Source organism: Mustelus asterias, chromosome 5 (genome assembly GCF_964213995.1).
Source record: "Mustelus asterias chromosome 5, sMusAst1.hap1.1, whole genome shotgun sequence".
Lineage (NCBI taxonomy): Eukaryota > Metazoa > Chordata > Chondrichthyes > Carcharhiniformes > Triakidae > Mustelus > Mustelus asterias.
Window position 1 is genome coordinate 8835016 of NC_135805.1, and position 24935 is coordinate 8859950.

General features: G+C 44.3%; 1 protein-coding gene across 1 annotated transcript in view; it reads left to right on the forward strand.

The window, feature by feature from the left end:
• Positions 1-24935, forward strand: part of LOC144493945 (dynein axonemal heavy chain 8-like) — a 1745965-nt gene that overhangs the window by 567645 nt on the left and 1153385 nt on the right. Inside the window, exon 20 of the mRNA XM_078213522.1 lies at positions 12506-12693. Coding sequence (XP_078069648.1) covers positions 12506-12693 — 188 coding nt within the window. The remainder of the gene's footprint in view (positions 1-12505; positions 12694-24935) is intronic.

Sequence of the window (24935 nt, forward strand, 5' to 3'; positions counted from 1 at the left end):
ACATCCACTGCCCTATCCTCATCAATTATCTTCGTCACTTCCTCGAAAAACTCGATCAAGTTCGTGAGACACGACCTCCCCTTCACAAAACCATGTTGCCTCTCACAAATACGTCCACTTATTTCCAAGTGGGAATAAATCCTGTCTCGAAGAATCCTCTCCAATAATTTCCCTACCACTGACGTAAGGCTCACCAGCCTGTAATTACCTGGATTATTCTTGCTACCCTTCTTAAACAAAGGAACAACGTTGGCTATTCTCCAATCCTCTGGGATCTCTCCTGTAAGAAGTTTAACAACACCAGGTTAAAGTCCAACAGGTTTATTTGGTAGCAAAAGCCACACAAGCTTTCGGAGCTCCAAGCCCCTTCTTCAGGTGAGTGGGAATTCTGTTCACAAACAGAGCATATAAAGACACAAACTCAATTTACCCTGTAGCCCCTGATCTCCCCTGTAGCCAGTGAGGATACAAAGATTTCCCTTGCCTCTCTCAGTATTCTGGGGTATATCCCATCAGGTCCTGGGGCTTTGTCTACCTTAATGTTTCTCAAGAACCCCAATACCTCCTCCTTTTTGATCTCAACATGACTCAAACTATCTATACACCCTTTCCCAAACTCATCAATCACCAAGTCCTGCTCTTTGGTGAATTCTGACGCGAGGTACTCATTTAATACCTCGCCCATTTCCTCTGGCTCCACGCATAGATTCCCTCCCTTGTCCTTGAGTGGGCCAACTCTCTCCCTGGCTACCCTCTTGCTCTTTATATATGTATAAAAAGCCTTGGGATTTTCCTTAATCATGCTGGGCACTGCTTTTTCGTGACCCCTTTTAGCCCTCCTTACTCCTTGCTTAAGTTTCTTTCTACTTTCCTTGTATTCCACACTTGCTTCGTGTGTTCCCAGCCTCCTAGCTTTGACAAATGCTTCTTTTTTCTCTTTGTCCAGGCTCACAATATCTCTCGTTATCCAAGGTTCCCAAAACTTGTCATTCTCATCCTTCATCCTTACAGGAATGTGCCAGTCCTGAATCCCTAGCAACTTACACTTGAAAGCCTCCCACATGCCAGATGTTGATTTGCCCTCAGACATCTGCCCCCAATCTACATTCTTCAGTTCCTGCCTAATATTGTTGTAATTAGCCCAATTTAGCACCTTCACTTGAGGACTACACTTATCTTTATCCATCAGTACCTTAAAGCTTACTGAATTGTGGTCACTGTTTCGAACTGCTCCCCTACTGAAACATTGACCATCTGGCCGGACTCATTCCCCAATACCAGGTCCAGTATGGTCCCTTCCCTAGTTGGATTATCTACATGCTGTTTCAAGAAGCCCTCCTGGATGCTCCTTACAAACTCTGCCCCATCCATGCCCCTAGCACTAAGTGAGTCCCAGTCAATATAGGGGAAGTTAGAATCTCCCACCACAACAACCCTGTTACTTTTACACCTTGCCAAAATCTGCCTACATATCTGTTCCTCTATCTCCCGCTGGCAGTTGGGTGGCCTATAGTAAACCCCCAATATTGTGACTACACCCTTCCTATTCCTGAGCTCTACCCGTATTGCCTTGCTATTTGAGCCCTCCGAGGTGTCCTCCAGCAGTACAGCTGTGATATTCTCCTTAACCAGTAGTGCAACTCCCCCACCCCTTTTACATCCCCCTCTATCCCGCCTAAAACATCTGTATCCTGGATTGTTAATCTGCCAATCCTGTCCTTCCCTGAACCAAGTCTCTGTAATGGCAACAACATCATAGTTCCTAGTACCAATCCAAGCTCTAAGTTCATCTGCTTTACCTGTTACACTTCTCACATTGAAACAAATGCACTTCAGTCCACTAGACCCTCTTTGATTAGTAACCCCTCCCTGCCTGCTGCTTCTCTGAGTCTTACTGGCTCTACTCTCTCATTCCTCTTCAGCTAATTCACCTTTGCTTTGGTTCCCACCCCACCTGCCAAACTAGTTTAAATCCTCCCGTGTGACACTAACAACCCTCCCGGCCAGAATATTTATGCCCTTCCAGTTTAGATGCAACCCGTCCTTCTTGTACAGGTCCCACCTGCCCCAGAAGAGACCCCAATGGTCCAGATATCTGAAACCATTCCTCCTACACCAGCTGTTTAGTCACAGGTTGAGCTGTGCTATCTTCCTATTCTTAGCCTCACCAGCATGTGGCACAGGCAGTAATCCTGAGATTACAACCCTAGAGGTCCTACTTTTTAACTTTCTACCTATCCTGGTAAATCTTTTCTGTGCCCTCTCCAAAGCCTCCATATCTTTCTGGTAGTGTGGCGACCAGAATTGAACACTATATTCCAATTGCGGCCTAACTAAAGTTCTATAAACCTGCAACATGGCTTGCCAATTTTTAACCTCAATGCCCTGGCTGATGAAGGTAAGTATGCTTTTTTGACTACCTTCTCCACTTGCATTGCCCTTTCAGTGACCTTTGTACCTGTACACACAGATCCCTCTGCCTATCAATACCCTCAAGGGTTCTGCCATTTATTGTATATTTCCCATCTGTATTGGACCTTCCAAAATGCATTACCTCACATTTGTCCAGATTAAATATATGGGAATAAATAGATTCCAGATGGGAATAGAGGGATACAAACAGATGGTCTAGTTAGGAACACATGATCGGTGCAGGCTTGGAGGGCCGAAGGGCCTGTTCCTTTGCTGTATTGTTCTTTGTTCTTTGTAAACTCCATCTGCCATCTCTCCGCCCAAGCCTCCAACCGATCTATATCCTGCTGTATCCTCTGATGCTCCTCATCGCTATCCGCAAATCCACCAATCTTTGTGTCATCCACAAATTTACTACTCAATCCAGGTGACTCACCTGATGAAGGGGCAGTGCTCCGCAAGCTTGTGCTACCAAATAAACCTGTTGGACTTTAACCTGTGCTTACCCCAGTCCAACGCCGGCATCTCCACATCATGGCTTCTATGACTGAGCCAGTTCTGTATCCACCTTGCCAGCTCTCCTCTGATCCCATGTGACTTTATCTTTCGAACCAGTCTACCATGAGGGACCTTGTCAAAGGCCTTACTGAAGTCTATGTAGACAACATCCACTGTCCTACCCTCATCAATTATCTTCGTCACTTCCTTGAAAAACTTGATTAAGTTAGTGAGACATAACCTCCCCTTCACAAAACCATGTTGCCTCTCACTAATAGGTCCACTTATTTCGAGAGGAGTAAATCCTGTCTCGAAGAATCCTCTCCAATAATTTCCCGACCGCTGATGTAAGGCTCACCAGCCTGTGATTACCTGGACTATTCTTGCTACCCTTCTTAAACAAAGGAACAACATTGGCTATTCTCCAATCCTCTGGGACCTCCCCTGTAAGAATTCTAACAACACCATGTTAAAGTCCAACAGGTTTATTTGGTAGCAAAAGCCACACAAGCTTTCTGAAAGCTAGTGGCATTTGCTACCAAATAAACCTGTTGGACTTTAACCTGGTTTTGTTAGACTTCTTACTGTGTTTACCCCAGTCCAACGCCGGCATCTCCACATCATGACCTCCCCTATAGTCAGTGAGGATACAAAGATTTCTCTCAAGGCCCCAGCAATTTCCTCCTTTGCCTCTCTCAGTATTTTGGGGTATATCCCATCAGGCTCTGGGGACTTGTCTACCTTAATGTTTCTCAAGAATCCCAATACCTCCTACTTTTTGATCTCAACATGACTCAAACTATGTACACACCTTTTCCCAGATTCATCATGCACCAAGTCCTTCTCTTTGGTGAATACTAACACAAAGTACTCATTTAATACCTCACCCATTTCCTCTGGCTCCATGCATAGATTCCCTGCCCTGTCCTTGAGTGGGCCAACCCTTTCCCTGGCTACCCTCTTGCTCTTTATATATGTATAAAAAGCCTTGGGATTTTCCTTAATCCTGCTGGCCAATGATTTTTCCTGACCCACTTTAGCCCTCCTTATTCCTTGCTTAAGTTATATTTAACCGAACCAGCATGTCTTTCAGACTGGGAGAAAACTGGATCACCCAGAGGAAATCCTTGCAGACACGAGGAGAACGTGCCGACAGGCAGTGATCCAAACCGGGAATCGAACCCAGGTCCCTGGTGCTGTAAGGCGACAGTGCGAACCACTGTGCCACCATGCCACCCTCATCCTGGCAACACCCTCGTCAATCTTCTTTGCACTCTTTCCAGTTTAGCAATGTCTTTCCTATAACAGGATGACCAAAACTGTAAACAATACTCCGAGGAAATCTCCAAGGCTGGCATGAGTTATTCAGTAAGAGTTTTAACAACACCAGGTTAAAGTCCAACAGGTTTATTTGGTAGCAAATACCATTAGCTTTCGGAGCGCTGCTCCTTCGTCAGATGGAGTGGAAATCTGCTCTCAAACAGGGTACAGAGACACCAGTGTCTCTGTGCCCTGTTTGAGAGCAGATTTCCACTCCATCTGATGAAGGAGCAGCGCTCTGAAAGCTAATGGCATTTGCTACCAAATAAACCTGTTGGACTTTAACCTGGTGTTGTTAAAACTCTTACTGTGTTTACCCCAGTCCAACGCCAGCATCTCCACATCATGACTAGTTATTCGGCACAGGCTTCCAGGACACAATCCATCAGCACAGATACTGTCACCTCAGTGGGACAATTTAGTGGCGCGGTTTATGGATCACTGTCTAGTGCGCACAACAAAGACGTTGATGCACATCAACTCCCCCCTTTCTGACCTGGGATGGAATGTCAGCAGTCAGCCAGATAGTGTGTGTAGCAGACAGATGGAAGGGCGACCATGGCGACATCAGTGGTGTTGGTAGCTTTGCTCATCTTTATCACTGCTGCACCTGAAACAGACTTTTATAGAGCAGGTGTTTTTCTCATCAGCATCACGTCTCGCCAACGAGATGGTTAATGTATTTGAGGGGGGACGATTGTGTACCGAATTATATTGAGATGCCTGCAGATGCTTGCCAATTGATGTCTATTTTGGGTGCGATCCTCATCACGCCTGAAAAAAGGGGCTGGTAGGATGGAAAATGACAGGAAATTGAGCGCGTTTCTCATTTTTGGCTTCTCATGCGGCCGATCAACAGGTGCAACAAAGTGGCAAGATCATGCCCATAGAGTCATACAGCGCAGAAAAGGCACTTCAGCTCATCAAATGTGTACCGACAATAACTACCACTAAAGTCATGCAAATCCCATTTTTCAGCAATTGTCCCACATCCTTGAATGTTATAATATTTCAAGTGCAGATCTAATACTTCTTAAAGGTTGTAAGGTTTCTGGCCTCCACTACCTTACTGGGCAATGCATTCCAGATTCTCACCACCATCTGAGTGAAAATGTTTTTTTTCAAATCCCCTCTCAATCTCTTGCCCCTCACCCTAAAACTATTCCCTCATGTGATTCACCCACGAACCAAGAAGAACAACTGCTTCCTAGTCACTATGTCCATGCCCCTCAATCTTATACAGCTCAATCATATCCTCCCACAGCTTTCTCCGCTCAAAAGAAAACAACCCTCGCCTAACCAGTCTCTCCTTATCTCTCAAATGCTCATCCTCTTTACCCCCTCCAGTGCAATCACATCTCCTATAATGAGGTGACCAGAACTGCATAAGTATTCCAGCTGTAGACTAACCAACATTCTGTGCAGCTCCAACATAACCTCGATGCTCTTATACTTAATGCCATAACTGAAAAAGCAAGTGTCCCATATGCCTTCTTAACTACCCCAATCGCCTGCTCTGCCGCCTTCAGGGATCTGTGAACAAGTATTCCAGGATCCATCTGTTTCTCTGAGCTTCCTAGCATCCTGCCATTCATTAAATAATCCCATGTCTTGTTACTTCTTCCAAAGTGCATTACCTCACACTTATCAGGGTTAAGTACCATCTGCCACAGCTCTGCCCAGCTGACCAACCCACCTGTATCTTCCTGTAACCTACGACCTTCTTCTTCACTATTAACCACCCTAGCAATCTTGGTGTCATCTGCAAACTGGCTTATCATTCCCTCCAAATTATCATCTATAGCATTTATACATATAAAAAACAATAAGGGAGCCAGCACTGAATGTTGTGGTACGTCACTGGATACCAGCTTCCAGTCATGCAAAGAGCCTTCTTCCACCATTCTTTGTGTGCTATTACTCAGCCAGTTTTGGGTCCATCTCACTAAGTTTCTCTGAATTCCATATGCTTCAACCTTCTCAATCAATCTCCCATGGAGGACCTTGTCAAAAGCTTCGCTAAATTCATATAAACTAGATCAACTGCATTTTCCTCATCCACGTACTTGATCATCTACTCGAAAAATTTTAACTAATTTCTTAGGCGTGACCTCTTTATGACAAAGTCAAGCTAACTTTGCCTAATCCACCCATGTCTTCCCAAGTGGCATTTAATTCTCTCCTTCAGAATTTTCCCCAAAGTTTCCCTACCACTGACGTGAGACTCACCGGTCTGCAATTTCCTGGTTCATTTCTACCACCCTTCTTGAAAAGTGATACCACATCAGCCATCCTTCAGTCCTCTGGCATTTTCCCCATGGCTTGAGAGGAATTAAACATTTGTGCCAGAGCCCTGCAATTTCCTGCCTCGCCTCTCAGCAGCCTGGAATGCGGGCGGCACGGTAGCACAGTGGTTAGCACTGATGCTTCACAGCTCCAGGGACCTGGGTTCGATTCCCGGCTTGGGTCACTGTCTGTGTGGAGTTTGCACATTCTCCTCGTGTCTGCGTGGGTTTCCTCCGAGTGTTCCAGTTTCCTCCCACAGTCCAAAGATGTGCGGGTTAGGTTGATTGGCCATGCTAAAATTGCCCCTTAGTGTCCTGAGATGCGTAGGTTAGAGGGATTAGCGGGTAATATGTGTAGGGATGTGGGAGTAGGGCCTGGGTGGGATTGTGGTCGGTGCAGACTTGATGGGCCGAATGGCCTGTTTCTGCACTGTAGGGTTTCTATGATTTCAATCCATCCAAGTCTAGGGATTCCTCCATTTCTAAACCTGTCAAAGCCTCCAATACCTTCTCACTTCCTATGTCAAACAGCTTAAGGTCCTCACAGTCCCTTTTCCTGAATTCTGTACCTACGCTCTCCTTTTCCTGAGTGAAAACCGATGAAAAGTATTCATTTAACACCCTTTCAATATCCTGTGGCTTCACACAGATTGCCCCCTTGGTTTCTAATTGACCCTATTTTTTCCCTGGTTAACTTCTTCCCCTCAATGTTTTTTATAAAATATCTTAGGATTCTCCCTATTCTTGTCCTTTTTCATGCCCACCTTTTGCTCTTCTAATGCTTTCTTATGTTCCCTCTTGAACTTCCTATATTCCTTTAGGGCTTCAGCTGAATTGCTCCCTTTGGACTTGCTAAAAGCCTTTCTTTTCTTCCTAATCCAGTCCTGAACTTTCCTAGACATCCAGGGTTCCCTGAAATTATTGCCCCCACCCGGGAGGCAACAAACCATGCGGGAGTCTCTGTCCTGACCACAGAACCTCCTGTCCGTACCTCTGACCATTGAGTCCCCTATCACTTCTGCTCTCCTCTTCTTCCTCCCACCCTTTTGCGCTGTAGAACCAGACTCAGTATCAGAGTTCCGGCTGTCGCAGCTTGTCCCAGGTAAAGCATCTCCCACAACAGTATCCAATTTAGTATACCTGTTGTGAAATTTAGCATAACTGTTTTTCCATTGGGAAAAAGATACAAAAGTCTGAAAACACGCACCAACCAACTCAAGAATATCTTCTTCCCTGTTGCCATCAGACTTTTGAATGGTCCTATCATATATTAAGCTGATCTTTCGCTCCATCCTATTTGTAACTGCAACACTATATTCTACCTTATCCTTTCCTTCTCCCCATGCACTCTATGAAAGGTATGCTTTGTCTGTATAGCATGAAAGAAACAATACTTTTCACTCGACCCCAATACATGTGACAATAATAAATCAAATCAAATCAAAACAAAGACAATGTGCAGAGGGTCATTTATACATGGAAGGTCTGCTGAATCTGGAAATTTCTCAACTTGAACTTCCCATCTCAATGACAAATCCAGTCCAATGCATCTATTTCTGAATTCACTGAAAGTAATCTCTTCATGTAAATATAGGTGCTGCATTTTGGCAGAATGAACATGGAGAGACAATACAAAATAAGAGGTAAAATTCTTAAATAGGTGATTTGATTTGATTTGATTTATTATTGTCACATATATTAACATATAGTGAAAAGTAGTGTTTCTTGCGTGCTATACAGACAAAACAATCCATTCATAGAGAAGGAAATAAGAGATTGCAGAATGTAGTGTTGCTGTCATAGCTAGGGTGTAGAGAAAGATCAGCTTAATGCAAAGTAAGTCCATTCAAATGTCTGACAGCAGCAGAGAAGAAGCTGTTCTTGGGTCGGTTGGTACGTGACCTCAGACTTTTGTATCTTTTTCCCGACAGAAGAACATGGAAGAGAGAATGTCCAGGGTGCATGGGGTCCTTAATTATGCTGGCTGCTTTGCCGAGGCAGCGGGAAGTGTAGACAGAGTCAATGGATGGAAGGCTGGTTTTCGTGATGGATTGGGCTACATTCACGACCTTTTGTAGTTCCTTGCAGAAGCAGGAGCCACACCAAGCTGTAAATGTTGGTGAGAGTTGTAGTTGACATGCCAAATTCCGTTAGTCTTCTGAGAAAGTAGAGGCGTTGGTGGGTTTTGTTAACTATATTCCTCCCACCCTTTTGCACCCTAGTGTCGGTATGGGGGGACCAAGGCAGGTTGTTGGTGATCTGGACACCTAAAAACGTGAAGCTCTCGACCCTATATGATATGACCATCTGCAGGAGCAGAGGGACCTGGGGTCATTGAAGGTGACAAGACAGGTAGAGAGAGCAGTTGAAGCATATCGTATTCTGGGATTCATAAATAATAGCATAGACTACAAGAGTAAAGAGGTTATGCGGAACATATGCAAGACACTCGTTAGACCTCAGCTGGAATATAGTGTATAATGCTGGGCACCACACTGAAGGAAGTATGTGAACACATTGGAGAGAGTACAGAAGCCTACAAGAGGAGAAACTGTACTTGATTTGATATTGGGAAATGAACATGGTCAGGTGTCAGATCTCTCAGTGGGAGTGCATTTTGGAGATAGTGATCATAATTCTATCTCCTTTACAATAGCATTGGAGAGAGATAGGATCAGACAAGTTCGAAAAGTGTTTAATTGGAGTAAGGGGAATTATGAGGCTATCAGGCAGGAAATTGGAGGCTTAAATTGGAAAGAGGTTTTCTCAGGGAAATGTACGGAAGAAATGTGGCAAATTTTCAGGGAATATTTGTCTGGAGTTCTGCATAGCAACGTTCCAATGAGACAGGGAAGTTATGGTAGGTTACAGGAACCGTGGTATACAAAGGTTGTAATGAATCTAGTCAAGAAGAAAAGAAAAGCTTACACAAAGTTCAGGGAGCTAGGTAATGTTAGAGATCTAGAAGAGTATACAGCTAATAGGAAGGATCTTAAGAAAGAAATTAGGAGAGCCAGAAGGGGTCATGAGAAGGCCTTGGCAGGCAGGATTAAGGAAAACCCCAAGGCATTCTACAAGTATGTGAAGAGTAAGAGGATAAGACGTGAAAGAATAGGACCTATCAAGTGTGATGGTGGGAAAGTTTGTATGGGACCAGAAGAAATAGCAGATGTACTTAATGAATACTTTACTTCAGTATTCACTATGGAAAAGGATCTTGGTGGTTGTAGTGCACACTTGCAGCGGACTGAAAAGCTTGAGCATGTAGATATTAAGAAAGAGGATGTGTTGGAGCTTTTGAAAAGCATCAAGTTAGATAAGTCGTCAGGACCGGATGAGATGTACCCCAGGCTACTGTGGAAGGTGAGGGAGGAGATTGCTGAGCCTCTGGCGATGATCTTTGCATCATCAATGGAGACGGGAGAGGTTCCGGAGGATTGGAGGATTGCGGATGTTGTTCCTTTATTCAAGAAAGGGAGTAGCGATAGCCCTGGAAATTATAGACCAGTGAGTCTAACCTCAGTGGTTGGTAAGTTGATGGAGAAGATCCTGAGAGGCAGAATTTATGAACATTTGGAGAGGCATAATATGATTAAGAATAGTCAGCATGGCTTTGTCAAAGGCAGATCATGCCTTACGAGCCTGGTTGAATATTTTGAGGATGTGACTAAACACATTGATGAAGGAAGAGCAGTAGATGTAGTATATATGGACTTCAGCAAGGCATTTGATAAGGTGCCCCATGCAAGGCTTATTGAGAAAGTGAGGGGACATGGGATCCAAGGGGACATTGCTTTGTGGATCCAGAACTGGCTTGCGCACAGAAGGCAAAGAGTGATTATAGATGGATCATATTCTGCATGGAGGTCGGTCACCAGTGGAGTGCCCCAGGGATCTGTTCTGGGACTCTTACTCTTTGTGATTTTTATAAATGACCTGGATGAGGAAGTGGAGGGATGGGTTGGTAAGTTTGCTGATGACACAAAGGTTGGAGGTGTTGTGGATAGTGCGGAGGGATGTCAGAAGTTGCAGCGAGACATTGATAGGATGTAAGACTGGGCGGAGAAGTGGCAGATGGAGTTTAACCCAGATAAGTGTGAGGTGGTTCATTTTGGCAGGTCAAATAGGATGGCGGAATATAATATTAATGGTAGGACTCTAGGCAGTGTGGAAGATCAGAAGGATCTTGGGGTCCGAGTTCATTGGACGCTCAAAGCAGCTGTGCAGATTGAGGCTGTGGTTAAGAAGGCCTATGGTGTACTGGCCTTCATCAATCGAGGAATTGAGTTTAGGAGTCGTGAGATAAGGTTGCAACTATATAAGACCCTAGTCAGACCCCACTTGGAGTACTGTGCTCAGTTCTGGTCGCCTCATTACAGGAAGGATGTGGAAACCATAGAAAGGGTGCAGAGGAGATTTACAAGGATGTTGCCTGGGTTGGGGAGCATGCCTTATGAAGATAGGTTGAGTGAGCTCGGCCTTTTCTCCTTGGAGAGATGAAGGATGAGGGGTGACCTGATAGAGGTGTATAAGATGTTGAGAGGTATTGATCGAGTGGATAGCCAGAGGCTTTTTCCCAGGGCTGAAATGGTTGCCACAAGAGGACACAGGTTTAAGGTGCTGGGGTGTAGGTACAGAGGAGATGTCAGGGGTAAGTTTTTCACTCAGAGGGTGGTGGGTGCGTGGAATGGGCTGCCAGCAACAGTGGTGGAGGCGGATTCGATAGGGTCTTTTAAGAGACTTTTAGATAAGTACATGGAACTTAGTAAGATAGAGGGTTATAGGTAAGCCTAGTGATCGCTCAGGTAGGGACATGTTGGGCACAGCTTTGTGGGCTGAAGGGCCTGTATTGTGCTGTAGTTTTTCTGTTTCTATAATAGTTATAAGGATGAGAAATGTCAGTCACGAGGATAGATTAGAGTGATAAAAGCTGAGAGGAGATTTGATAGAGATGTTCAAGATCATGAGGGGGCTGGACAGAGAGGGTAGGGAGAAACTGTTCCCACCTAAAAAAAAAGAGAGGACATATATTTAAAATGATTTGCAAAATAAGCAACTGTGATATGAGAAAAAACCTATTCGCACAGCAGATGGTTCGGGTCTGGAATGCCTGGAAGTGTGGTGGAGGTAGGTTCAATCGAGGCACTAAGGACCATTTTTGCATGTCCAATCCACCTAATGCTCATTTGGAGAGCCAATGCAGACATGATGGGCCATATGACCTCCTTCTGTAACAATTTTATGATCTATGAAATATTATACTTGTTTACTCCAAAGCTACCTTTTTAAAATTCCCTGATGAGACTGTTCTCAAACCCCTTAAAGAAAGGGCTATATTAACACTTATCTTTATATATAGTACTATAGTTAAATAATTCCTCTATCTATGTTTATTATTCTAACCACCAAAATTATACTTCAATCATCCATGGCTAATACCATTACTGGTACTTAGTTCCTTGCATTATCATCTCTTGTATATAATCTTGTGCCAAAAGCAGAAGATATGTTATGCCTTTCTTTCACAACACTTCAGGACCACTTGATTATTTGAAAAGTCTGATACACTATTATACAAAAAAGGAGAACAGTTAAACCTTAACTCCCCAAGAGTTAGAGCTTGCAACTCTCTAGGATGTCCACAGAGCAAAAATAATGTACATTCCTGATGTATATTTTAGATGTCATAGTATTTAACTAAACTGGCTCTTTTGGTAAATGTTATTCAGGAGCCTAAATGAATGCTAAAATTACAGGTGCAAGTTTCAACCAAGTGCTTCCTGAAGACAGGCTATATTGAAATCTAACTATGGTTATTTGAAGACATGCTGTTCGAAACTTAATGTAATGAGTTGGAACTTTTTACAGAGTTTCAATTCCTAATAAATATTTTCTTTTGTCATAACATTAACTGGGTAGAAAATTATACATTTTATCACAGCACTTAGTTTCATATATATTTCAATATTATAAACTTAATCTTCATACAGTCCTGCATGCAACTCTTTTGATACGAGATACAGATACTGGGCAAATGCATTCGAATTTTGATCACAGAATCGTTGAAGTTCTTCGAGAGGCTAAATGTATGTTAAAGATGGGCCTGGAGATACCAGACATAGGCAAATGTTTGCTAAAGTCTGAGAATGCTTTGAAATCTAACCATGATCTTTTGGAGGTATGTACTGTTTTGGAGTTTGTATACATTACTGCGAATTTTTTTTTGCACGATGTATGTCACAGTTTCTCTTAATATTGTCATATGTTATCCAATGACATTACAGTCATACTACGACCACCGCAGAGACCAGTAGTTTTTAAGTGAAATCCGGGTGTCCAATTATTAGCTTCAAGGATGATATATCAAGACTTCATGCGACAAGAAAAAGAACTGTAACAAATGATTAAAGAAATTCTTGATTTTATGCTATTGCAACCATTGATATATTTTCTCTTGTAGGCAACTTATACTTTAGACTATAGAAATAAGCAGTGCCTTGTTAACTATCAGAGATTACACTTTTGACTGAGTTATGCTTCTCAAAGCACACAGTTAACTGTTGTTTCCTTTTCATTTCCCCAGCCGGGTACTTTCTAATCCCAAAATTGACTTCCACGATGGATATTACACTATTATGCTAAATCCAAGCTCTGCAAATTTTGCAGCATTTTTTAAGTCCTCACAAACTTGGTCATGAAAATAAGTGCAAGCTCCCACTCTGTGGTGAATGGCATAGTCAGCATTTTCCCTGTATAAGTGGGAGGCCTTGTGAATTTTATATTTTGTATTTTCTTTTTCAGTTGGCTACAGAGCACACAGGACAAAACTGCAACTGCTTTCTGTCTGATATTTCTGGGTTTATATGGAAGCCATAACCTGATCACAAAATAGTTTCCTTTATCTACCCTCTTTTTCATTTGAACAAGAAACAGATTAGTCTTCAAAAAGTAGAAATATTAAATAGTAATCTTTCATCCCAACTCCCTATCACTTTTTAAGTAAAATATATTTTACAGCACAATTGTTGATAACTTAATACTTTCTGGGACTTTTGGGAGACTCATGTAGTCTTGGAAAGAGCTATCATTGTTCTCAAATGAAAATATCTTGCACCTCTTAGTAGCCCAACTAAGTCTTCCCTCAATCTTAAATAATTAAATCTCCCAGGCTTGCTGTCAGGCAGATTACAACACATGTCACCAGACACCTTTCATTTGCGCCAATTCAACTCTGCAGCTGCAAATATAAGAATCTTAGAAGCCATAAAATACAGTCCTAAAACGTCTTATAAATTTACAGCTTTAACAGTCAATAACACAAATCCAAACTGTATTAAATGAGTACTTTGCGTGAGTATTCACCAAAGAGAAGGACTTGGTGGATGATGAGTCTGGGAAAGGATGTGTCGATAGTTTGAGTTATGTTGAGATCAAAAAGGAGGAGGTATTGGGGTTCTTGAGAAACATTAAGGTAGACAAGTCCCCAGGGCCTGATGGTATGTACCCCAGAATACTGAGAGAGGCAAGGGAGGAAATTGCTGGGGCCTTGAGAGAAGTCGTTGTATTCTCACTGGCTACAGGGGAGGTTACAGTAAGAAGTCTAACAACACCAGGTTAAAGTCCAACAGGTTTATTTGGTAGCAAATGCCAACAGCATTCGGAGCGTGCTGCTCCTTCGTCAGGTGGAGTGGGTGATGTGCTCACAAACAGGGCATACAGAGACACAAACTCATTTTACAGAATAATGATTGGAATGTTAATCAAGCTAATCAAGGCTAATACAGCTAATCAAGTCTTAAAGGTACAGACAATGTGAGTGGAGAGAGCATTAAGCACAGGTTAAAGAGATGTGTATTGTCTCCAGACAGGACAGCTAGTGAGATTTTGCAAGTCCAGGCAAGTTGTGGGGGTCACAGATAGTGTGCCATGAACCCAAGATCCCAGTTGAGGCCGTCCTCATGTGTGCGGAAATTGGCTATCAGTTTCTGCTCAGCGACCCTGCGGTGTCGTGTGTCGTGAAAGCCACCTTGGAGAACGCTTACCTGAAGATCAGAGGCTGAATGCCCGTGACCGCTGAAGTGCTCCCCAACAGGAAGAGAACAGTCTTGCCTGGTGATTGTCGAACGGTGTTCATTCATCCATTGTCGTAGCGTCTGCATGGTTTCCCCAATGTACCATGCCTCGGGACATCCTTTCCTGCAGCGGATCAGGTAGACAACGTTGGCCGAGTTGCAAGTGTATGTACCATGTACCTGGTGGATGGTGTTCTCACGTGAGATTAAGGCATCCGTGTCGATGATCCGGCACGTCTTGCAGAGGTTGCTGTGGCAGGGTTGTGTGGTGTCATGGTCACTGTTCTCCTGAAGGCTGGGTAGTTTGCTGCGGACAATGGTCTGTTTGAGGTTGTGCGGCTGTTTGAAGGCAAGAAGTGGGGGTGTGGGGATGGCCTTGGCAAGATGTTCGTCTTCATCGATGACATGTTGAAGGTTTCGGAGGAGATGTCGTAGCTTCTCCGCTCCGGGGAAGTACTGGACGACGAAGGGTACTCTGTCCACCGTGTCCCGTGTTTGTCTTCTGAGGAGGTCGGTGCGGTTTTTCGCTGTGGCGCGTCGGAACTGTCTATCGATGAGTCGAGCGCCGTATCCTGTTCATATGAGGGCATCTTTCAGCGTCTGGAGGTGTCTGTTGTGATCCTCCTCATCCGAGCAGATCCTGTGTATACGGAGGGCTTGTCCGTAGGGGAAGACTTCTTTAACGTGTTTAGGGTGGAAGCTGGAGAAGTGGAGCATCGTGAGGTTATCTGTGGGTTTGTGGTACAGTGAGGTGCTGAGGTGACCGTCCTTAATGGAGATGCGTGTGTCCAAGAATGCAACCAATTCCGGAGAGTAGTCCATGGTGAGTCTGATTGTGGGATGGAACTTGTTGATGTCATCATATAGTTGTTTCAGTGATTGTTCACCATGAGTCCAAAGGAAGAAAATGTCATCGATGTATCTAGTGTATAGCATCGGTTGAAGGTCCTGTGCGGTGAAGAAGTCTTGTTCAAACCTGTGCATGAAAATGTTGGCATATTGAGTTGCGAATTAGGTCGCCATGGCTGTTCCGTGTGTCTGGATGAAGAACTGGTTGTTGAAGGTGAAGACATTGTGGTCCAGGATAAAGCGGATGAGTTGCAAAATTGCATCTGGAAACTGGCAGTTGTCGGCATTGAGTACTGAGGCAGTTGCAGCAATGCCATCGTCGTGGGAGATGCTGGTGTAGAGTGCTGAGACATCCATTGTGATGAGGAGTGCTCCTGGTTCAACTGCTCCATGTGTGCTGAGTTTCTGTAGGAAGTCCGTAGTGTCGCGACAAAAGCTGGGGGTTCTTTGTACAATGGGTTTCAGGATGCCCTCGACATAGCCGGAGAGGTTCTCGCACAGGGCCCCATTGCCCGATACGATGGGACGGCTGGGTGTGTTTGCCTTGTGTATCTTCGGGAGGCAGTAGAGATCTCAAATGCGGTTACAACATCCGGTTGCAACAACAAGGAGGTCATGTTGCAGCTGTACAAAACTCTGGTGCGGCAGCACTTGGAGTATTGCGTACAGTTCTGGTCACCGCATTATAGGAAGGATGTGGAAGCATTGGAAAGGGTGCAGAGGAAATTTACTGGGATGTTGCCTGGTATAGCGGGAAGGTCTTATGAGGAAAGGCTGAGGGACTTGAGATTGTTTTCGTTAGAGAGAAGAAGGTTAAGAGGTGATTTTATAGAGGCATACAAGATGATCAGAGGATTAGATAGGGTGGACAGTGAGAGCCTTTTTCCTCTGATGGTGATGGCTAGCATGAGGGGACATAGCTTTAAATTGAGGGGAGATAGATATAGGACAGATGTCAGAGGTAGGTACTTCACTCAGAAAGTAGTAAGGGCGTGGAATGCCCTGCCTGCAGCAGTAGTGGACTCGCAAACATTAAAGGCATTTAAATGGTCATTGGATAAACATATGGATGATATTGGAATAGTGTAGGTTAGATGGGGTTTAGATTGGTTTCACTGGTCGGCGCAACATCAAGGGCCGAAGGGCCTGTACTGCGCTGTAATGTTCTATGTTCTCTAGGATGTCCCGAGGCATGGTACATTGGGGAACCCATGCAGACGCTACGACAACAGATGAATAAACACTGCTCGACAATCACCAGGCAAGACTGTTCTCTTCCTATTGGGGAGCGCTTCAGTGGTCACGGGCATTCAGCCTCTGATCTTCGGGTAAGCGTTCTCCAAGGCGGTCTTCATGACACACGACCCCGCAGGGTCGCTGAGCAGAAACTGATAGCCAATTTCCACACACATGAGGACGGCCTCAACCGGGATCTTGGGTTCATGGCACACTATCTGTAACCCTCACAACTTGCCTGGATTTGCAAAATCTCACTAGCTGTCCTGTCTGGAGACAATACACATCTCTTTAACCTGTGCTTAATGCTCTCTCCACTCACATTGTCTGTACCTTTAAGACTTGGTTAGCTGTATTAGCATTGATTAGCTTGATTAGCATTACAATCATTGTTCTGTAAATTGAGTTTGTGTCTTTGTATGCCCTGTTTGTGAGCACATCTCCCACTCCACCTGACGAAGGAGCAGCACGCTCCGAAAGCTAGTGGCGTTTGCTACCAAATAAACCTGTTGGACTTTAACCAAGTGTTGTTCGACTGATTAATGTGTTTACCGTAGTCCAACGCCGGCATCTCCACATCATGACTACAGGGGAAGTCCCAGAGGATTGGAGAATATCCTATATTGTTCCTTTGTTTAAGAATGGTAGCAAGAATAATCCAGGGAATTACAGGCCGGTGAGCCTGACATCAGTGGTAGGGAAATTATTGGAGAGGATTCTTTGAGACAGGATTTATTCCCACTTGGAAATAAGTGGATGTATTAGTGAGAGGCAACATGGTTTTGTGAAGGGGAGGTCGTGTCTCACGAATTTGATCGCGTTTTCCGAGGAAGTGATGAAGATGATTGATGGGGGTAGGGCAGTGGATGTTGTCTACATGGACTTCAGTAAGGCCTTTGACAAGGTCCCTCATGACAGACTGGTGCAGAAGGTGAAGTCACATGGGATCAGAGGTGAGCTGGCAAGGTGGATACAAAACTGGCTTGGTCAAAGAAGAGAGAGGGTCGCAGTAGAAGGGTGCATTTCTGAATGGAGGACTGTGACAAGTGGCATTCCTCAGGGATCAGTGTTGGGACCTTTGCTGTTTGTAATATATATAAATGATTTGGAGGAAAATGTAACTGCATTCATTCGTAAGTTTGCGGACAACACAAAGGTTGGTGGATTTGCGGATAGCTATGAGGACCATCAGAGGATAGAGCAGGATATGGACCAGTTAGAGACTTGGGCGGAGAGATGGCAGATGGAGTTTAATCCAGACAAATGTGAGGTAATGCATTTTGGAAGGTCTAATACAGATAGGAAATATATAGTAAATGGCAGAATCCTTAAGGGTATTGATAGGCAAAGGGATCTGGGTGTCCAGGTACACAGGTCACTGAAAGTGGCAATGCAGGTTCAATGCTTGCCTTCATCGGCTGGGGCATTGAGTTTAAAAATTGGCAAGTCATGTTGCAGTTTATAGAACCTTAGTTAGGCAGCACTTGGAATATAGTGTTCAATTCTGGTTGCCACACTACCAGAAGGATGTGGAGGCTTTGGAGAGGGTACAGAAAAGATTTACCAGGATGTTGCCTGGTATGGAGGGCATTAGCTATGAGGAGAGGTTGGAGAAACTTGGTTTGTTCTCACTGGAACGACGGAGGTTGAGGGGCTACCTGATAGATGTCTACAAGATTATGAGAGGCATGGACAGAGTGGATAGTCAGAAGCTTTTTCCCTGGGTGGAAGAATAAATTACTGGGGGGAACAGGTTTAGGGTGCGAGGGGCAAGGTTTAAAGGAGATGTATGAGGCAGATTTTTTACACAGAGAGTAGTGGGTGCCTGGAACTCATTGCCGGGGGAGGTAATGGAAGCGGATATGGTAGTGACCTTCAAGGGAGTCTTGACAAATACATGAGTAGGATGGGAATAGAGGATATGGTCCCCGGAAGGATAGGGGGTTTTAGTTAAGGCGGGCAGCATGGTCGGTGCAGGCTTGGAGTGCTGAAGTGCCTGTTCTGCTGGAATTTTCTTTATTCTTTGTTCTTTGTACAAATTTACTCATTCAGTTAAAAGTTAAAAATTCACTGGATAACCACAAAAGGTGTAAAGCTGCGATAGATAATTGCTTAAACCATATTTGTCACAACATGTTGCTATGATCCTTGACCAGACCACCAAGTTATTGATAGGATTTGGTTAGAGACCAATAACATTTTGTTTAAAGTAGAAAAAGTTCGACATTCAAAAAACTTTCTGAGAAAATAAGGACACAATATGCCATGGTTTCTGAATAAACAAAAATAATCTTTATTATTCAAGATCAGAAATATAAAATTACATACAAGATGTAGGGCGGCACGGTAGCACAGTGGTTAGCACTGCTGCTTCACAGCTCCAGGGGCCTGGGTTCGATTCCCAGCTTGGGTCACTGTCTGTGTGGAGTTTGCACATTCTCCTCGTGTCTGCGTGGGTTTCCTCCGGGTGCTCCGGTTTTCTCCCACAGTCCAAAGATGTGCGGGTTAGGTTGATTGGCCAGGTTAAAAATTGCCCCTTAGAGTCCTAAAATGTGTAGGTTAGAGGGATTAGCGGGTAAATATGTGGGGGTAGGGCCTGGGTGGGATTGTGGTCGGTGCAGACTCGATGGGCCAAATGGCCTCCTTCTGCACTGTAGGGTTTCTATGATTTCTTCTTCTATGATCTTATACTCTAACATTCAGGGTTAATATGAGATACATGTGAATTAACAAACTGTGGTCGAATACACCACACTGCACACTAAGTGGCAAATATGATCAAGACAGATTGCACAGATTTCTTAACAACCAACTTTAATAGATCTCTGTCTCCTACTAGGAATTCCTGTCTTCACCTTTGAAAATCTGGACCTCGAACTCTCTTCAAAGATTTCTCCATCTTGGGCAACCTCAATGGTGATTTACCTCACAATGTTTCAATCTCATATCCCAAGATTCAGTTCCCTTACAATCCTTAGTACTTACTCACAAGCCGGACTTCAGCTCTTTTTATTTATTTATTAGTCACAAGTCGGCTTACATTCACACTGTAATGAAGTTACTGTGAAAATCCCCTGGCTCCATTGAGCAGAGTACTACTGCTGCCCACATCATGGAGTCATCTGCACGCTTAAATCATTAGGCCTTCTACACTGTCATAAATTTCCAGATCTTCTTTCAAATCCTCTTTGATCACCAGGGCCTTTCCTGAGCCCATACAATTCACAAGTCATCTTCTGAGCCCCTAGCACTTAAGACTTAAGATCAAAGGACTTAGAAGCAAGAGTATACCATTCAGCCCATTTGAGCCTGCAAAGCCATTCAATAAGATCCTAGCTGATCTGGTTTTATTTTAGTTCTAATTTGCTGCTGCCCCCATAACATTTGACTCCATTGTCCATCAAAAATCTAACTCTGTCTTGTGTTATAATCCAGGTCATAAGCTCCAAAGTGTTTGATAGAGTCCACTGCATCATAAGTTTTGCAATTTGAATTTGGCTAGGGTAGCGTGATATGGTTCACTTCAGATATGATTCAAATGACATACTAGGGAGTTTTTATCAAACAAAGTTTATTTAAGAATACAGTTAATATATAGCAATTACATTAGTCAATTACAAGCAAGGAAAGAAAAGTCATGGTATTGTATAAACCTTAACAATATTAAATGTTCCAACCAAAGATAGGATCAGGCAGGCTAGGAAAGTGTTTCTCTGGAGTAAAGGGAAATACAGTGTCATCAGGGAGGAAATTAGATGGGTAAATTGGAAGGAGGCATTCTTGGGGAAAAGTACCGAAGGAAAGTGGAGGATTTTCAAGGAATGTTTGTCTGGAGCTCTGCATGACAACGTTCCGATGAGACAGGGGGGTGTTGGTAGGGTACGGGAACCGTGGTGCACGAAGGTTGTGATGAACCTGGTGAATAAGAAAAGAGAGGCGTACAGAAGGTTCAGAGAGCTAGGAGGTGTTAAGGATTTAGAGGAGTATACGGGATGTAGGAAGGAGCTTAAGAAGGAAATTAGGAGAGCGAGAAGGGGTCATGAGAAGGCCTTGGCGGGTAAGATTAAGGAGAATCCCAAGGCTTTCTACAAATATGTCAAGAGTAAAAGGATGAGATGTGAAGGCATAGGACCCTTAAAAGGTGAAGGGGGAAAAGTTTGTGCGGAACCGTTAGAAATGGCGGAGCTGCTTAATGAATACTTTACCTCGGTATTCACGGTGGAAAGGGATCTGGGTGGTTGTACTGCTGGTTTGCGGTGGACAGAAAGGATCGAGCATGTGGACATAAAGAAAGAGGATGTGTTGGAACTATTGAATGGCATCAAGGTTGGTAAGTCGCCGGGACCGGATGGGATGTACCCCAGGTTACTGTGGGAGGCGAGGGAGGAGATTGCGGAGCCTTTGGCGATGATCTTTGCATCGTCGATGGAGACGGAAGAGGTTCCGGAGGATTGGAGGATTGCAGATGTGGTCCCTATATTCAAGAAAGGGAACAGGGACAGCCCGGGAAATTACCGACCGGTGAGTCTAACCTCAGTGGTTGGTAAGTTGATGGAGAGGATCCTGAGAGACAGGATTTATGATCTAGAGAAGTTTAGTATGATCAAAAGTAGTCAGCACGGCTTTGTCAAGGGCAGGTCGTGCCTTACGAGCCTGGTTGAGTTCTTTGAAAATGTGACCAAACACATTGACGAAGGAAGAGCGGTGGATGTGGTCTATATGGACTTCAGCAAGGCGTTCGATAAGGTCCCCCATGCAAGACTTCTTGAGAAAGTGAGAGGGCATGGGATCCAAGGGGCTGTTGCCTTGTGGATCCAGAACTGGCTTGCCTGCAGAAGGCAGAGAGTGGCTGTGGAGGGGTCTTTCTCTGCATGGAGGTCAGTGACCAGTGGAGTGCCCCAGGGATCTGTTCTGGGACCCTTGCTGTTTGTCATTTTCATAAATGACCTGGATGAGGAAGTGGAGGGATGGGTTGGTAAGTTTGCTGACGACACCAAGGTAGGTGGTGTTGTGGATAGTTTGGAGGGATGTCAGAAGTTGCAGCGAGACATAGATAGAATGCAAGACTGGGCGGAGAAGTGGCAGATGGACTTCAACCCGGATAAGTGTGTGGTGATCCATTTTGGCAGATCCAATGGGATGAAGCAGCAGTATAATATGAAGGGTACCATTCTTAGCAGTGTAGAGGATCAGAAGGACCTTGGGGTCCGGGTCCATAGGACTCTTAAATCGGCCTCGCAGGTGGAGGATGCGGTCAAGAAGGCGTACGGCGTACTGGCCTTCATTAATCGAGGGATTGAGTTTAGGAGTCGGGAGATAATGCTGCAGCTTTATAGGACCCTGGTTAGACCCCACTTGGAGTACTGCGCGCAGTTCTGGTCACCTCATTACAGGAAAGATGTTGAAGCCATTGAAAGGGTGCAGAGGAGATTTACAAGGATGTTGCCTGGATTGGGGGGCATGCCTTATGAGGATAGGTTGAGGGAGCTTGGTCTCTTCTCCCTGGAGAGACGAAGGATGAGAGGTGACCTGATAGAGGTTTACAAGATGTTGAGAGGTCTGGATAGGGTAGACTCTCAGAGGCTATTTCCAAGGGCTGAAATGGTTGCTACGAGAGGACACAGGTTTAAGGTGCTGGGGGGTAGGTACAGAGGAGATGTCAGGGGTAAGTTTTTCACTCAGAGGGTGGTGGGTGAGTGGAATCGGCTGACGTCGGTGGTGGTGGAGGCAAACTCGTTGGGGTCTTTTAAGAGACTTCTGGATGAGTACATGGGATTTAATGGGATTGAGGGCTATAGATAGGCCTAGAGGTGGGGATGTGATCGGCGCAACTTGTGGGCCGAAGGGCCTGTTTGTGCTGTGGCTTTCGATGTTCTATGTTCTATGTTCTATTCCTCCTTATAAACATACCCTGCCACAGGTTTAACAGAGAAAATAAGACTGCTCATGTGATGCTGGAACTTAGTCCTTTGGTTGGAGAATTGAAACTCTGACTTCCCAGTCTTGTAACTTCCAGCAGACCCCAAAGTTGAGATAATGCCACTGTTGGCCTTTAGCTTTTAGCCAGCGAATCACTGCAAGAGACTGAATTCTCATTCCAGGAAGGCAAGAAGGCCTGCTTCCAACTAGCCAGCAGATTGTGAATATCAGGGAGAGAGAAAGACAGAACACTGCATCCAGCCTGAAGCAGAACACCGTCCAACCAAAACTGAAAGTGAACCCTCTGTGGAGCAACCATCTGACTTTGACCTGTCAATCAATCTTCCCACAACACTTAAGTGAACAAAACCCCGTTCAAATCATTTATACAGCAATAAAAGGACATCAAAGCAGGCAGCTGGTGCCACAGTGAAAACGGAGGGCCTGCTTACAAACTGCAGAGAATATGATTTAAATATATATATATATATTTCTTAAAGGTACAGGAGTGTCACACTTGAGAAAATTCAATAACTCAGCATCCACTGCTTTCTGGGGAAATCCTTATGACCTTTTGAGAGATGAGATTTCTCCTCATGAGATTTCTTATTCTTATACAGTGCTTCCAGGCTGAGGTCTCTTCCACAAGTGGAAAAATCCTCCTGGCATTTACCTTATCAAATCACCTCAGGATCTTATAATAAGGTCACTTCTTCTTCTAAACTCCAATGGATATAGACCCAAACTATTCAACCTTTCTTCATAAGGTGAAGAATCCCAATACTTTGCTGGAAAAAGGTACTCAGCAAACTATTGGAATTGAGGGCAGTTAAGTTCCCCAGGCCTGATGGCCTACATCCTAGGGTATTAAAGGAAGTGGCGGAGATAGTGGATCCATTGGTTATAATATTCCAAAATTCCCTGGACAAAAGTTCCAAAGGTTCCAAAATGCTAATGTAACGCCCTTATTCAAGAAGGGAGGGAGGCAAAATGTGGGAAATTACAAGGAGGCATTGGTGAGAACACGTTAGGAGTATAGTGCACAGTTTTGGTCCCCATATCTGAGGAAAAATTAGTGGCATTGGAGGGAGTTCAGAGGAGGTTCACTAGATTGATTCCAGAGATGAAGTGCTTGTCGAATGGAGAGAGATTGAACAGTTTAGGCCTATACTCTCTGGAACTTAGAAGAATGACAGGAGATCAAATTGAGTTATTCAAGATGATGAAAAGTATGGATAAAGTAGACGTGGAGCTGATGCTTCCGCTGGTGGGGCATTCTAGGACGAGAGGTCATAGTCTCCGGATAAGGGGTAGCAAATTTAAAACACAGTTGAGGAGAAACTACTTCTCCCAAAGGTTGTGAATCTGTGGAATTTGCTACCCCAAAGTGCAGTGGATGCTGGGACAGTGAGTAAATTTAAGGAGGAGTTAGACAGATTTTTAATTGGTAATGGGTTGAAAGGTTATGGGGAGAAGGCAGGAAAATGGGGATGAGGAGCATATCAGTCATGATCGAATGGCAGAGCGGACTCGATGGGCCGAATGGCCTAATTCTGCTCCTATATCTTGTGAACTTATGTGAGCACCAAGGATAAGCTGATTGAACCTTCTCTGAACTATTTCTAATGCAATTATATATTTTTTCAAAGAAGGAGGCTAAAACTCTACGCAATATTCCTGATGGTCTCAACAATGTTCTGTAGAACTGCAGTAAAACATCCCTACTTTTATTTTCCATTCCTGTTGCAATGAGTACCAGCACTTATTTGCATTCCTAATCACTTTCCCTACCTGCATACTAACCTTTTGTGTGTCGTGATCAATGACACCAGATCATGATGCACCATTTGTTTCTGCAATTTCTCTCCATTTAAATAGTGTACTATTTTCTTATTCTTACTTCTAAAGTGAAAAACTTCACATTTTCCTGCATTATATTTCATCAGCCAATTTTTTGCAGAGTCCATGCCCGGTTTTTGTGTCTCGGTTTGCCGCGGGTGTAAATAGCGACGGGAGGGGGGCGAAATATCATGGGAAAAAATGGGATTTACATTGGCAAGATTTCCCTGTCCTCCGCTCCCCCAGCAGTGATGCAATGCCAAGAATCGTATTTGCAAAAATAAGCAGGCCTATCCATGGCAATTCTCCACCAAATTTTAAAAGTCCACACCGGGCAGCATGACATCACTTTGGTGCACATCACGCTGGGTTTTCAAAAATGGGCAACTCAGATAGGAGTTCGGAGGTGAGTGTGCAGTTCAGCACTAGCCACCAATGAGTCAAGGGAAAGGGGGAGCAGAGGTTGGGTGGGCTTGCGGGGGGGGTGGAGGGGGGGTTGCACCAG